We start from the raw sequence: 13,893 nt of genomic DNA, 5'->3' as shown, positions 1-13,893 counted from the left end.
GAAAGAATGACCTAGAAGCGCTAGAATTATTTTAAAAATATTTATGTAAATTTCAAACTGATGTGCTACTCTAGAGAATAGACAGCACCGCCATGTGGTGGAATGTCATAAGTAAGTGCAAGTGTTAGCAATTAAGTGGACGTGCCAAACACCGGCACAAATTAAGCACTGCATTCATACATCATCCCCTTGCTTTCAGAGCTCAGATTTCAAAGAGGTCACAAACACTAGGGCTCGTGGGAGAATCCCTCTGTGGGTTTGTTAGTGACAGAACCCGGCACACTCCGATCCTAAGGCTGGCTGATCTAGGCTGCTGGTGCTCCAGAACTAGGCAGCACTGGTGTGGTCCCAGTTGTCTTAGTTTAACAAGGGCTTTGGGAGCACAGTGGAGGACATCCTATGTCATTGCAATATTTTTGATAAATCAGAAGACGATGGCATCAAGCTGCCAATAACAACGCAAGAGTGAAGAGTAATACTAATGGCAAGTTCTCTGAAATCAAAATGAGTGTATGTCATACTTAAATTAGACACCAGTGACTGGTTAGAGTATAGTTATGGCTGAGGCCTTGCGGGAGCAGACACTGTGGTGAAGCTGTGATACCCACTGGTCAGTCTTATTGTGGCTGAATCCTGGGTATACCCTGGTATAGCAAGGACACCTAGTGGCCATTCACTGTATAGCACTGGGCACCATCCAGCGCCCTGTTCCAAACTACATGCCCTCATCCTATATCACTAGTCCTATATCTGCCGTGTAACATGAGCCCATGATCACCTCCCAGGCCCTCTGCTTTGCACCCCATGGTTGCTCTGACGTTCTCTTCTTTTAGCCACTTTCTGCCCCTAAGCCATTCACAGCAAAGCACCATGAACCCTAGTCCTTAACCGTACTCCCGTCCTTAAAGCCTTAAACATTAACCTCAAATCTACTTCTAGGCCCTCCTTTTTTAAAGCTCTTCTTGTGCTTCAGAGTTCAGCACTCTAATTGTAGCACCTACTTCATGCCCTCTTCTCCAAACGTCTAAGCTTTTTCTCTCCAAACATTGGCTCAAAGGCACCAGTTTGCTAATAATTTCACATCGTACTCCTTTCCCAGTCGCAAGACCTCCATTCTGACCCAGCGCCGTCTCCCAAGCCTTCGCATGGTACCCCACACCTACCACTAGTTCCTCACTTCAGCTCCATACCCTCTCCCAGCTCAATCCTTCCACTGTAAACTCCACATCTGAGCTCCTCCCTCTAAACACCATCCTTCTCATAAGTCCCCCACTCTATGCCTTGTATCTGCTCCACTCATATCCACCCAGGCCCGCGAAGTAAACTTGAAGCTCTGGTTGACCGTCAAGAAATCCACCCTAAACCCCCCCCACCACGCCTGAGGTCTAGGAACCTCTCAAATCATCTTTCCAGTCTAAGGCCCAGCCGAGGCCATCTTGACCAATTTGCCCAGAATAATGACTTCACTCAACACACTCTTTTTTTCAGGGCTTCGTAGTAGAGACTGTGGGCCCCGAGCAGGAACCCATGACAGCAGTCGGCAGAGAACAAACAGGTAAGGCAAGATCTCCCAGAGGTTGTTTACGTTTAGAAACACAAAACAAAATTAAGATAACAAACCCTCCCTTGTGTACTTATCCCATTTAAGATCCATTACTACTGTATTAATGCTTTTCAAAATTATTTTAATATGTTTAAATACCTGTTTTATACTTTTCTATTTACGCTGTGCATAAAACAGCTGGGCCTGGGATGATTATTGCTTGTACGAAGCCGTTGTAACCCTGAAAATAGACTAATTCATCGTTAAAGGACATCCATCTCTAAAACCTAAACTTCACCTGCTTGGGGGATGGTGTAAAAAGGAAGAACAGAGAAAACACTCCAGTGAACTAATTTCCCCATTTACTGGAAAAGGAACCCTTGATGGTGCAGACATGGGTTAAGTCTTGGAGGTGTGATAGAACTGGATTGTGTTCTGAATTCTAGAATAGAAATGATATAGACTAGCTTCTTCAACACAACGCAGACTCGCGTGTTCTACAAGAAAGCTTCCTGTCCTAAACGTGATCCAGTTCTTATCTCACCCCTTGTGTGAAACTTTGTTCCAACTCAATCAAAGTTTGGTAGGGTTTCAAAAGCAAGAAGCCATCCAAAGCACAAACGTATCTTACTTTGTTTGCTCATTACTATATTTCAATCTGATAAATGACATTGTAAAGTTCTGCATTCATTGGTGTCCAGACAGAATACCGAGAAAGTGACTCTTAAAATGATGTGGATTTTCCCTGCTCGTACATAAATGTAAGTTACTCGCCCACTGCACTTTCATTTAACATATCTCACATGTACAAGTCAGAAATGGGAATAACTGGGTGTACCGGGGGATATTTTGGGGAGAAGGTGGATGGCCTGGAAACTAGGATTGGTCCAGGTCAATTTCAGTGAGTCACTCGGGATAAATTGTGGATGGGTTGCCAGAGAAGAAACACGGTGCCCATGTTGTGCTTTTTGTATAATATCAAAGTGGAAAGAAATGACTGCAGACTCCAAAACTAGAAACTGTACTGGAGACTGCTGTGTGTCTAAAGCTGGAGAACAGGGAATATAGGCTTCAGAGCTAGAATCCGCGCAGAGTCCAAAAGGGGGGGAACACAGTGATTGAATGCTGCTTTGGGAAACCCTGCCCTACAAAGGGAATGGGCGCTCAATGCGTTCAAAAAGATTGTAAAATGCAGGACTGCACATTGCAAGTTGCAAGTGTGGATTTGGGAACAATGTGGGCGTGCAGACGCTCTCTGCAAATGCTAGTTCTTGAAAGTGGGCCTAGAGGTAAGGTAAAAAAGTCACTGTTTATACTCCTGCAGGACAATTCAGGACTGGTCTTCATTTGCCATCAGCTGAAAAGGCAAAAGACAAACCTGCATACAGGATATGAATTCTAGCGGTGGCCAAATTCATTACCATTGATAAAATCACTAGACTCGCAACTACTCTGCTATGGATGTGACTGGATATTGTCTTAGGTGGTCCTTGGAATATTGAGTAATGCAGTTTCTGGAGGCACAGAGTCCAGCTCTGGAATGCACTGCACCAAAATCCAAGCTCCCATCCAAATGTGGTAGCTTTCAAGAAAAAATATAGAACTACCTCTTCAAAGAAGTCATTCCTGCTCATTGAGAAATTGCCGGACCTACCTTCCACCACACTCCAAAAGGGAACATGTCCCCGCTGAGTTCAACTTGATCACTATGATTTCTGAAAACTCACAGAAAATAGTTGTGCCATCGCAGGCTCGGTTTCGGAATTCCAGGAAAATCCAGGTCAATATTATAGTTGCATCCATCTTCATGTGCAAAGCTAGTAGTCAAAAGTTGTCATCAGGAATCTTGGCACGTTATTATCGATATCTGCTTGCCAGTTCATATCATCAATAATTTCCAGAGTGAGTTTGCAACTAGATTTAAAGTTAGCCATTAGAGTATTTGTAAAAGTACCCATTTTATACCAACGATTTGACCAGATCGCCAAATCCTTCTGCCATTGCTAACAGAAGCTGTGGATCCAGTAATTCTTTCCTTCTTCACTGGGGTTTACTCAGCCTTCCTAAGGGCTGTTGGCATTGTTTCAAGACTTTGATATGCAGATCAGCCAGATATGTAAGTTTTCCAATTTGTGTAAACAGAAGCTGGGTGCCCTTTCAGGATTCAGATTCCTGGGTCTGTTGGAATGCACCACAAATGTAATGTTCATATTTTTCACGATGAATATAACATTTCCTAGCTTTCGTAATGGAAAGTTTCAATTCTATTAAGGACACAGAGGCCTGGATTTTTCTTTCATTCTTCGCTTTATTGTAACAGCAGACATAGCCAAAGCAAACTACAACACCCATAAACATCAGGGATAGAGTTAATCAAAAACGAGTCCACCAATCAGGATGCCCCAAGTCCATATAGATCCCTGTCAGTCTGGATCCTTCCTCTTTCTTTGAACGACGAGCAACTGGAAGTCAACCTCCACTCCTGCTTGCCTGAATCATTTCCTATGAAAGAAAGAGAATGAGCCATCCACAAGAAGCCTAACAAGCCTGTGAATTGAAAACAATGGCACATTGGCACACATATAACTATGAGAAACAACATTATCAACCTTTATCGTCAGAAAAATAAACAATCGTAAAATAGTACCTTACAATGGATACAAAACATCCTTAGATCTTGGGGAATAGTCGATCCGCGACCCCGTATGGGATAATCCTGTCCTCTATGTCCTTGATAGAATTTAAACTTTCCATTACGAAAGCTGGGAAATTTTATATTCTATGTCAGGTCCGGAGGTGAGGATAGTTCAAAGCTTATTCACCACCAATGCCATGGAATGAAGTTGTTTGAAGTAAAAAATCGAGCTCCCAAGGTGAAAGCCTTGGAGGCCATAGCCCCTCTGGTGCAATGGGTGCGAAACTCCAGAGTATTAATGCCAGCCTCTTGCATGGCACACTTCACCCACCTAGAGATGGTGGGGAGAGACCGCCCAGTGAGGATTTGTAAGAGCAATAAGAAGCTGTTGTTCCCAAGGGAGCTGGAAGTCCTCAGTCTTAGATTTGTAGGATTTCAGGCATTTCACCACACATAACTTTGGGGAATTCTGAAAAACTGGGTATGAGATTATTCTGGAATCAGTTTTTGTTCTCCTAGAAAGATAAGGGGTCACTCCTTCTGGAGTAAAATAAAAACCTTTCCAGTGATGTCCAACACTCTGACGTTGGGGACTCAGAAGAGACCAAGCATAAGAGAGAAGTTAATTTAGCCGACAATTGCTTTCGGGAAAAGTGTCTGCTACTCAGCCAAAAGAGAATTGATTCAGCAGTACATTCACACCCCAAAGGGTCGAATAACGTGGAGAGGGGTCAAACTCCCTGAAGGAGCTTCAGAGTGAGTGGATGCTCACCCGCTAGGTGGCCATCTGTCGGGGCATGTCCCACCGATAGTGCTGAGCCAAATGTGTTCATCGATCAATAAGCCATACCCTCTGCAGCTAGAGATTCGAGAAAGTTTAAGATGTGGACAATTGAAGCCCCCACGGGATCCACATTTCATTGACAACACCAACCCATCCATTTGGACCAAGCTGATTGGTATGTCTTGACAGTGCTTCCTGCCCACGCCATGGAGAGGAGGTCCGCAGCCTGGAGTGAAATGCCTGGGACATGCCAACGTCCCCGATAATCCTTCATGCCATTAGAGTCAACAAGCTCTCCAGGACCACATGGTGAGAGTTCCCAGATGGATCCCAAAGGAGATGAGGAAACGGGTAGAGAGACTGGAGAATCCCAAGAAAGTTCCATCAGAACTGGAAAGCAAACTTGAGATCTTCAAAGGAGGGTGACCACCACAATTGTCGTCTGTTACTGACACACCTGGGTTGACAATCTCATTATCATCGAGAAGGGGGGAAAAGCGTAGCCTTTCTCCTTCTCCCAATGCTACCGAAATGCGTCCGTAGCCTGAGCTGTGGGATCTGGCCTCCAGCTGAAGTGTCTTTTCAGTTGATGATCTAGACTGGATGCAAAGATATCCACTGAGAAGGGGCCCCATCGAGAGTTCAGAGCCTGGAAGACGGAAGCATCCAACTTCCAGAGGCTGAGATCTCTCAGATAAAGGCACTGCCAATCCACCACCCTATTGTCCAAACCTGGAAGGTGTTCCGCTGTGATAAAAATCTGGTGCTTCAGACAGTACTCCCAAAAACTTCTGGCTAAGTCGGTTAGAATCTTGGAATGCATCCCCGAGGTGGTTGATGTAATGGACCACAGCTACACTGTCCATCTTGAGGAGGGCATTGCACTGAACCAGATCTTTCGTCCAATATTTGACCGCAAAAGAGCCGGCTATCAGCTCCAAGCAGTTGATGTGAAGTGAAATCTTTTCTTCTGACCATTTTCCACCTGTGGAGAACTCCCCACAACGTGCATCCTATCCTATTGCGCAGGCATCTGACTCGATAACGAGATCTGGATGTGATCCAAAAATGGCAGGGCGTTTCACGCATCCATGTGGGCTAGCCACCAACGGATTTCCGCCTTTGCGTAGTCCGAAAGATGGACGCACTGAGAATAAATAAGACCCTTCCGCACGTTAGATATTTTTAGGCGTTGAAGGGTGCGATTATACAAGTGGCCAGGGAAAATAGCCTGGAATAAGGACAAAGAGAACCGATCACCTGATCTGCTGAAGAGATGTTGTCGGTTTAGCTAGGTCGCAAGTTAGCTTGTGTCAAATCTTGGACACTTTCCTGGAGGGAAGACTGAGGATGGCTTCTACTGAGCCAACCACAAATCCTAAGAAGAGAAGGGACTACGAGGGGGACAGGACTGACTTCTGCTCATTTTTTAAAACCTCAAGGATTGGAGAAGAGAGACGGTCCACTGAAAGTGCAATGTCAGTGTTTGCTGGTCTTGATGCATCAAGAGGATATCGTCCAGGTAGACAATCAGACAAATGCCCCTGAAGAGTTCCACCAATGGATGGAGAAGCTTGGTGAAACACCACGGGGCTGAAGATAGCCAAAAGGGGAGGGTCGTGAACTCTTAAGTGTTACAGCGCCATTGGAATCGGAGAAAGTGATGATGGGGATGAAAAATAGGGACCCTAAAGTAGGCGTCCTTTAGATCTAAGGGCACCAATCAATCATTGGGAAGGAGAATGTCCCATAGGAGCTGAATGCCCTACATTTTGAAGTGGTGATGTACCACCAACTAATTGAAGTGTTTGAGGTTGATGAGCGGGCATTTCCCGCAGTCGCATTTGTCCACACTGAACAGGTTGCTGAGAAAACCGTGGGGGTGGGGAGAAGTGCAGACGATGGGCTCTTAGAACAGCAACTCCCAGACCAAAGAGGATTCCTCCTCAGAGAGTGGAAGCGGAGGAGGGGCCTTGTATTGGACCGGGCAGCTGAAGAATTCTATCTGGTACCCCAAAATGTATGAAAGACCCAAGCGTCGAAGGTCAGGGATTGCCAATTGTGAAGGAACTGCCCCCCAGCTTCACGTTGGAGAAAGGGATTACCTTCACCAGGAGAGACTCCTTGTTGATGTCTGCTACAGGGACCCCCTCTGGAACCTCGAGCCTACCTCTGAGGTGGCCACCTCCCCTAGTTTAGGGTCTATTTTATTCAAGAGAGACCTTCTCTGTTCTGTAGAGATGGCTCAGTTGGCATTGCCAAGGAAAATTATAGTCCTTTGTGCCCAGCCAGAAAGGAGTTTGGGGGATATCAGTGAACTGGAGGCCTTGGCATCCTCCACCATATCCAGAATTTTGTTTAATCCACCTACCAAGTTCAGGAGCTTGTCTGGGCAGGAATGCCAGGATCTGTCAATTCCTTTTTTGGGGGTCCAGAATATATCTTGACAGAAAGGTTGTCATACCTGGATCGATTTCCGAAGACCAGACCATTTCGTCTGCTAGGGATCGGTGGGGACACTCTGCTCTAAGGCGGTTACGGACCTCAATCTTTCAATCACATAGGTGGCCACCTTGTCAGCAGGAACCCAATCAGAAGAGTGTGGGTGGAGGAGTTGATCTGAATCCAATATATCTGAGTCAGGAGGTGTAGAAGGCTTAACGTCATCAGATGGAGAGGGGGGTCAGAGTGTGGACGCCAGGGCTTGTCAGGCTCCAGATTGCCGTTGGAGGCTGGAGAATCGCCAGCATCCGAGGAGCGAAGAGGGGTAAAATGCGAGCTCTGGTCAGGCAGATGGGGGTGCTTGCCAGTTCGATGGCAGCCTGATCAAGAAACGTGCTTAAGACAGGCAAAGGCATCAAGATGGACACCTGTGTGCGCTTCCTTTAGCGTAAAGGTGTTTTTTATGCCCGAAGGCTGAAGGGGATAAGCCCCTTTGGGTCTGCCCACGGGTCGAGGGGTTTAAGGCATTGCGAGTTTCCTCAGTTTGAATTCCAGTAGTGCCATGGCTTCTGAGTCAGCCTTATGGATGGAGGCATCCATGATATCATAAAAATGCTCGTCAGTGGGGAGGTAACAGCTTTCTCCTCAAAATAGGAATCGTGAATTTCCTGCATTTGTAGGGCTTTTGTATGTAACAGCAGACCTACAATATGGGGGGTCAGGGGCACCAGGTTGTGTGGGGGAACACGTCTGCTCTAATTTTACAGCGCAAGAGAAAAGGTGGAAGGCAGGCAAGCCTGTCCAACTGACGCAGAAGGAGGCCTGGGTGGTGTCCCCTAATCAAAAGCGGTACTGCGCACCAAATACAAGGCCACAGGCCTCAAATACAGACCTCGGCTGGGGCGTAACTTAAAGGAGCTGGGAGTCACTGACCCCTAACACAGACCCAGAATGGGGCGTAATTGATGCGCACATGCACGAAGTAGCAGAAATGCAGGAGGTCCTCACTGGCAAATACCGACCCCAATACGGGGCATCTTACTCCAGGCTGATAGGGCAAATGGTAGGCTGGCCTGCGGCGTCTCTCTGTGCGCTGATCCGATAATCAACTGAAAGGCATGCGGAGAGATTGCGGCTACAGCGGGAAAGTGAGTCTCTGTAGAGACGTACAGGCGCCCCCAAGGGGTCGGAGGACCACACCACACAGCCCCAACACGCCTCCAAGAGACTGGACCACTGCATAGAAGCAGGCACACTTCTGCTGGAAGCTAAAACAATTCTGTGAAGGGAAAGAACAATATTTGACAGCAATGTCAATGAGAAATTTAACAAACTTGCCATCATACAGAAGAAACAAGCATTTGTTATGCAACAGGTCTCACATTTCTCCGAGTTAGAGCTATTAGCAGTTGTAAACGCCCAACCGGACTTTTCTTGCCACATTAAATGGAAGAAAAAGAGCGCGATCGCGCTGCTACAGTTAACTCGTAGTGAAACCTATCAGTAAAAGTGCAATTATCTACATAACTGGCAAAAGGACAATTAACTATGTAACAGGGTCGATGTCATGGAAAGCGCTCGACTTCTGCCAAGCGAGATCGTGCTGCGAACAAAGGTAAAAAATAGTCCACAAACCGGATGGAAAACAGCGAGCCTCGCATGTTTTCAGTACTTTGTCGCTGCGCTCGAGGAGGGCTAACCACCAGAAAAGGCATGACATATCCATGCCTTCCACTAATGAAAGCAAGCAGATTTTTACAAGCAAGCCCACAAGCCAGTGAAAGACACTGACGTGGAGCTCCAAGCCCTTTTCTGACTCCAAAAGCGTCTCGCAAGCGAAACGCAAGCGCATGCGATGCAGGCTCAAGCCTAAAAAGGTGGACAAGAGCCCAGCACTTATCTGGCGGCTGCGAGGAGCAGCAAAGAAAGACGAAGGATCCAGACTGACGGGGACCTATATACACTTGGGGCATCCTGATTAATGGACTCGTTTTTTATTAACTCTATCCCTGATGTTCATAGGAGTTGTGGTTTGCTCTGGTTATGGCTGCTGTCATAATAAAATGAAGAAAGAAAGCATAATACTCGCCTCCGGTCCTGACATAGAATTTGCTTCCGAGCCTACAGCTTGTATTTTGGAAAAGACTGCTTCTGTCTTTCTGTCTGCCCATGTTTTGACTCTCTGTCTAGATTTGCCCCCCTCCTTGTAGCTGTTTGCCTTCTTTCCATCTCTTTCTTATTATGTCTTCCTCTTTCTCTTTGGGCCTAATTCGCTCTTTATCCCTGTCTTTTTCTCTGAACCGTTGTGCTCCACTTGTTCCCCTCTTTTTCTTGACCATGAATTGCTCTTTCTCTTCCCAGCGGAGCCGGTGCACTCTCAAGACCCGGTGCAGTCTCATGGAGCAGTAGAAGGTTCCGAGAGCAGCGTCTCTTCCAGCACCCTGGGCTTCCAGGTAGGTTCTGTGCTCAAGAACTAAGTTACGGATGCCCACCATGTTTACTAGTAATCCAAAATATGAAGGTTCAGAGAGAAGCGTCTCCTCCAGCGCCCTGGGCTTCCGGGTAGGTTCTTTGCTCAAGAACTAAGCTACGGATGCCCACCATGTTCACTAGTGATCCAAAATATGAAAACCAATGTCAGTCAAAATGATGCTTTGCCACCGCTCAAGCACTCAACAGGGTCTGCATAATTCATATAAATGAATGTCATGAAATACATGTAGTTTTGTGCAAATTTCGCCGAATTACATGAAAGGTGTTTAGCCGGTACATTGTATCAAAACTGCATCCAAGAACGTACCTCACAAAAGTCATGCAAGGCAAAAGACTAATTTGAGGAGAAGATGTCACTTGGGTGAAGTTTTACTGCTCTTGAGAGGCATTTTATGCTTAAATAAGTTGCCCACAAAACTTGAAATTTCACATTATGGACATTTCATATAGCACAAAATTCAGTATTCACATAAGGTTTCACATGCATAATGCGAAACATAAGCCCGTCAGCCTTGGTCAGATGATCAGTCTTGCATCCTGACATCATCTTGTGCTCCATTCTTCTGGCTGCCATTTACACATCCTCTTGGTGCTGCCTTGGGGTCATTTACAAAGTCCTGATCTTAAAGGTCACAGGTTTGAATCACTGCATTGTGGCATCAAATGTCCCATAATCGCCCCTTTCAAAAAAAGTGCCTCTTGGCTTTGCAATTTACTCTTGCTAATATCCTCAATTCCTAATGCACCAGCATTTTTAATAAATCTCAAAAGCCTACCACACGCTTGTGTCTTCATTTTTCACCATGACGTTCATCCTTCCAGTTTCTACCAAACCCTTTCCTATCCAATGGTATCTTCTGTATGCCTGTGTTATCTAGTCTATAAGATTTAGGGCCTAACTTATAGTTTAGCGGAGGGGTTTATCCGTCACAACTGTGACGGATATCCCGTCTGCCGAAATCTAAATCCCAATATTTCCTATGGGATTTAGATTTTGGTGAACAGGATATCCGTCACTGTTGTGATGAACTAATCCGTCCACCAGTATCGTATCTACATCAGGGCCCTAATAAATTGTGTCTGAGATGTAACAGTCCAATCCCTGTTAGGGAATCTTTATGTAATAGAACATAAATAGGCTGATAATGATGTGAAAGGCCATAAATAGAAATTGTAGAGCATATTGTAAGAGCAATGCCTGTCTACAGACCACAGCTCATGTCATAGGCTTTCTCAGTATCTACAAATATCACTTGTACCATCTCTACAGAGCTCTTCCACGCCATCTGTTCTCAACATTTCTACCAGATCCATCTCTGTTCTCCCTTCCTGAAACCTCTCTGATATATGGGGTTTGCCTGAGAAAAAGAAAATACAAATGACCCAGACCAATAAAACATTTTCTCCCCGCATGTGGGAGTCATAGTTTTTTGGGCTTTTTTTTTCTCTTGCCTGGAACTAGCATGCCTCGAATGCTTATATGTATTCTCTATCTCCCTCTCTCTCTTGTCCTGTCATATTCACTCTCTCTCTCTCTATGTCTCATTCTAAGGATGCCAAGGAGCCAGAAGTCCCTGGACCTCACCCTGCCCAGTCCCCAGAAGATGTGGTGTCCGCAGGCTCCATGCAGAAGAGCGCACACCTGGAAATCCCCCCAGAAGAGCGTCTCGGCTCCAGAGAACCAGACATCAAGGCTCCCTCTCTCGCCAGGAAAGCAGGTGAGCATCTCCCTAGATCTCCCCAGGCACCTCGGCCACAGTGTGCACCCCTTTTCCTGCAGTTACTACTGTTATATGCTAATATGTTTGGGGTTGGATGAATAGATGGATCACAGGGGCCAAGTGCTCAACTCCCATTGGGTGAAATGTGATCTCTGCAACGTCATAGAGATGGTTGTTCCCTGCTGTTCTTTTGTTGCCACCTTTACTTTTGGTGGTCTGTGCCACAATTATCAACTATATCTTTATTACAAGGCATTTATTGAACCAGATAATCGACAGGCTTATTCAGCCCTACATCTTTAGTAATCATAATTCCCGGTCCATCACTTTGCGGAGACCTGTCGAGAGAAAAAACAGACTAAGGGTGGGAGTGGGGAATATCTCTACCAGAAACAATGGGAGAAGATTGGTTTGGTGTACAGCAAATGTGGCTGACTTGTTTTGGATTCTGCTGTGAAAATTGTGGACACCATGGGTCTTGATTGGCTAGCAAGATTGATGACTAACAACCAGGTCATTTCTAGGGTGTAGTATGGTCTCGGGGCTGGCTTAGGTATGATGGAACAGTATCTTACTTTACACCTGCTGGTTGGCAAGTATATGATCGCCAAATGTTCCATTTACCTAGCCTTCATGGATCTTTCCAATGCTTTTGACAGTACTGTTAGATCAAAGCAGTGGGAAATTTTAGAATCTTAGGTGGTTGAGATGGGTATTGTTAGATCTTAGGTGGTTGAGATGGGTATTATGTGCCTAGCACCCTGACCTCGAACCTCTGTTAGATACAGGCTGGTGCTGAATATACGGAGTCTTTTGACTATCCTGGGGGTTCGGTACAGTTGCTTGCTTAGTCCTGTGCTATTTTTATCGTATATTAATAGACTAGAAGCAGTTTTCTTTAAAGAGGACATATATATGCCCAAGGCTAAGAACAAGGCAGTACCTGTAATATTATATGCAGTTGATGCTGTGCTGTTAGCAAGAACCTAGAATGGGCTTTACCTTTGCTGGTACCTTGTTGATTTCTTGGGCCAGCTAAATCTAGAAACCAATTCTACGAAAACTTCTGTCCTGGCTGGCGGCCTGAGAAATCTTAAGTTCCATTGCCTAGCCATCCAGGGCAAAGCAATTTCAAAAACTCACAAGTTCCTTTATTTGGGAGTAACTTTTGACTTGCAGGGCTCATGACAGCTCTGTATGGACAAGAGAATACAGAGATTTTCTAATGCTGTTGGGTTTTTGTTTAATTTGACATCCTCCGTTGGAAGGAAACATATCGCCCCACTCCTAGCGGTATACCAGAAAAGGTGCTTAACACTACTAACTTATGGGTCAGGAGTCTGGGGGTTATAAAAAAAGCGAGGGCTTTACGGGCTAATAAAATTAGGGTTTGCTGGTGCATTTTAGGCCTCCCAGTCAGCTGTCCCATTGCTATTCAGGAGGAGGTGGGACTTGTCCTTGTTGAGGATTATATTAGTTTGGTCTCTGTATTGTTACGTTGTTCGATCTGGTGTAATCCGCATGCTACGATCAACAGGAGGGTATTGACGACTCCCTCTCTTACGACCTGGGTCTTCGGATCCCACGGCTCTCCCATATTAAACAGGTCTGCACCTACATAGGTAGATCTTCAATCTTTTTAAATCCTAAAGATTTAAGCATGAAAGAGAAATGTTGGCTGAAAATGAACTTTCTGGCCCTTACAGCAGGAGGAACTTGGAGACAGTGGAATTAATTAAACCAACTGATGGTGCATATTTTATGATACGAACCACTATGGGTCTGCAGCCGTATTTGTATAAGATATTTAACACTTGGGACAGGATCTTACTGACTAGATTTAGGCTCGGGTCTATCAGAAGCCACTTATATTTCCCTCTGGGCCATTTTGATTCTGCAACCATCATGATATGTCACCGTGACAATTCTTTGCAAATTTTATTACACATGTTACTCTTCTTTGTAAATTGTATAGTACACACACCAAAATATTTTTTTTCATTCCTGTTTTGAAGAGTGAAGGCTAACTGCAAAACCTCTAGTCCCCTCTAGTGTGTTTTTGTGTGCTCCTTTCTAAAATATGTGTTGCGGCACAGAAATCTGCTTATCTTTTAAAATAGGATGGAATTCTGTTGTTTGCCCTTAAAAATGTATGAAATTCTGGAATTATATGTATTGATGGATTGTCTTATGTGTTTTATTATGCACACATACTTATTGCATTTTTAACATATTGTATGTGCTTTTGTGATTATTTTTTAATGACCAAACAAAG

The 13,893-nt window shown here is 45.1% G+C and overlaps 1 protein-coding gene and 1 long non-coding RNA gene across 12 annotated transcripts in view; one reads left to right on the top strand and one right to left on the bottom strand.

Annotated features, from left to right (window-relative positions):
• LOC138268585 (uncharacterized) overlaps positions 1-13,893 on the bottom strand; it is a 331,134-nt gene that overhangs the window by 106,910 nt on the left and 210,331 nt on the right. The window lies entirely within an intron of this gene.
• Positions 1-13,893, top strand: part of PBXIP1 (PBX homeobox interacting protein 1) — a 113,376-nt gene that overhangs the window by 36,877 nt on the left and 62,606 nt on the right. For all 10 annotated transcript variants that reach the window (XM_069218370.1, XM_069218368.1, XM_069218367.1 and 7 more), the window contains exons 3-5: positions 1,489-1,555; positions 9,766-9,857; positions 11,450-11,615. In XM_069218370.1, the coding sequence (XP_069074471.1) occupies positions 1,489-1,555; positions 9,766-9,857; positions 11,450-11,615 (325 nt within the window). The remainder of the gene's footprint in view (positions 1-1,488; positions 1,556-9,765; positions 9,858-11,449; positions 11,616-13,893) is intronic.

Source organism: Pleurodeles waltl, chromosome 12 (assembly GCF_031143425.1).
Source record: "Pleurodeles waltl isolate 20211129_DDA chromosome 12, aPleWal1.hap1.20221129, whole genome shotgun sequence".
NCBI lineage: Eukaryota > Metazoa > Chordata > Amphibia > Caudata > Salamandridae > Pleurodeles > Pleurodeles waltl.
The sequence above is the reverse complement of the archived record's forward strand: the minus strand, read 5'-3'. Positions and strand labels throughout refer to the sequence as shown.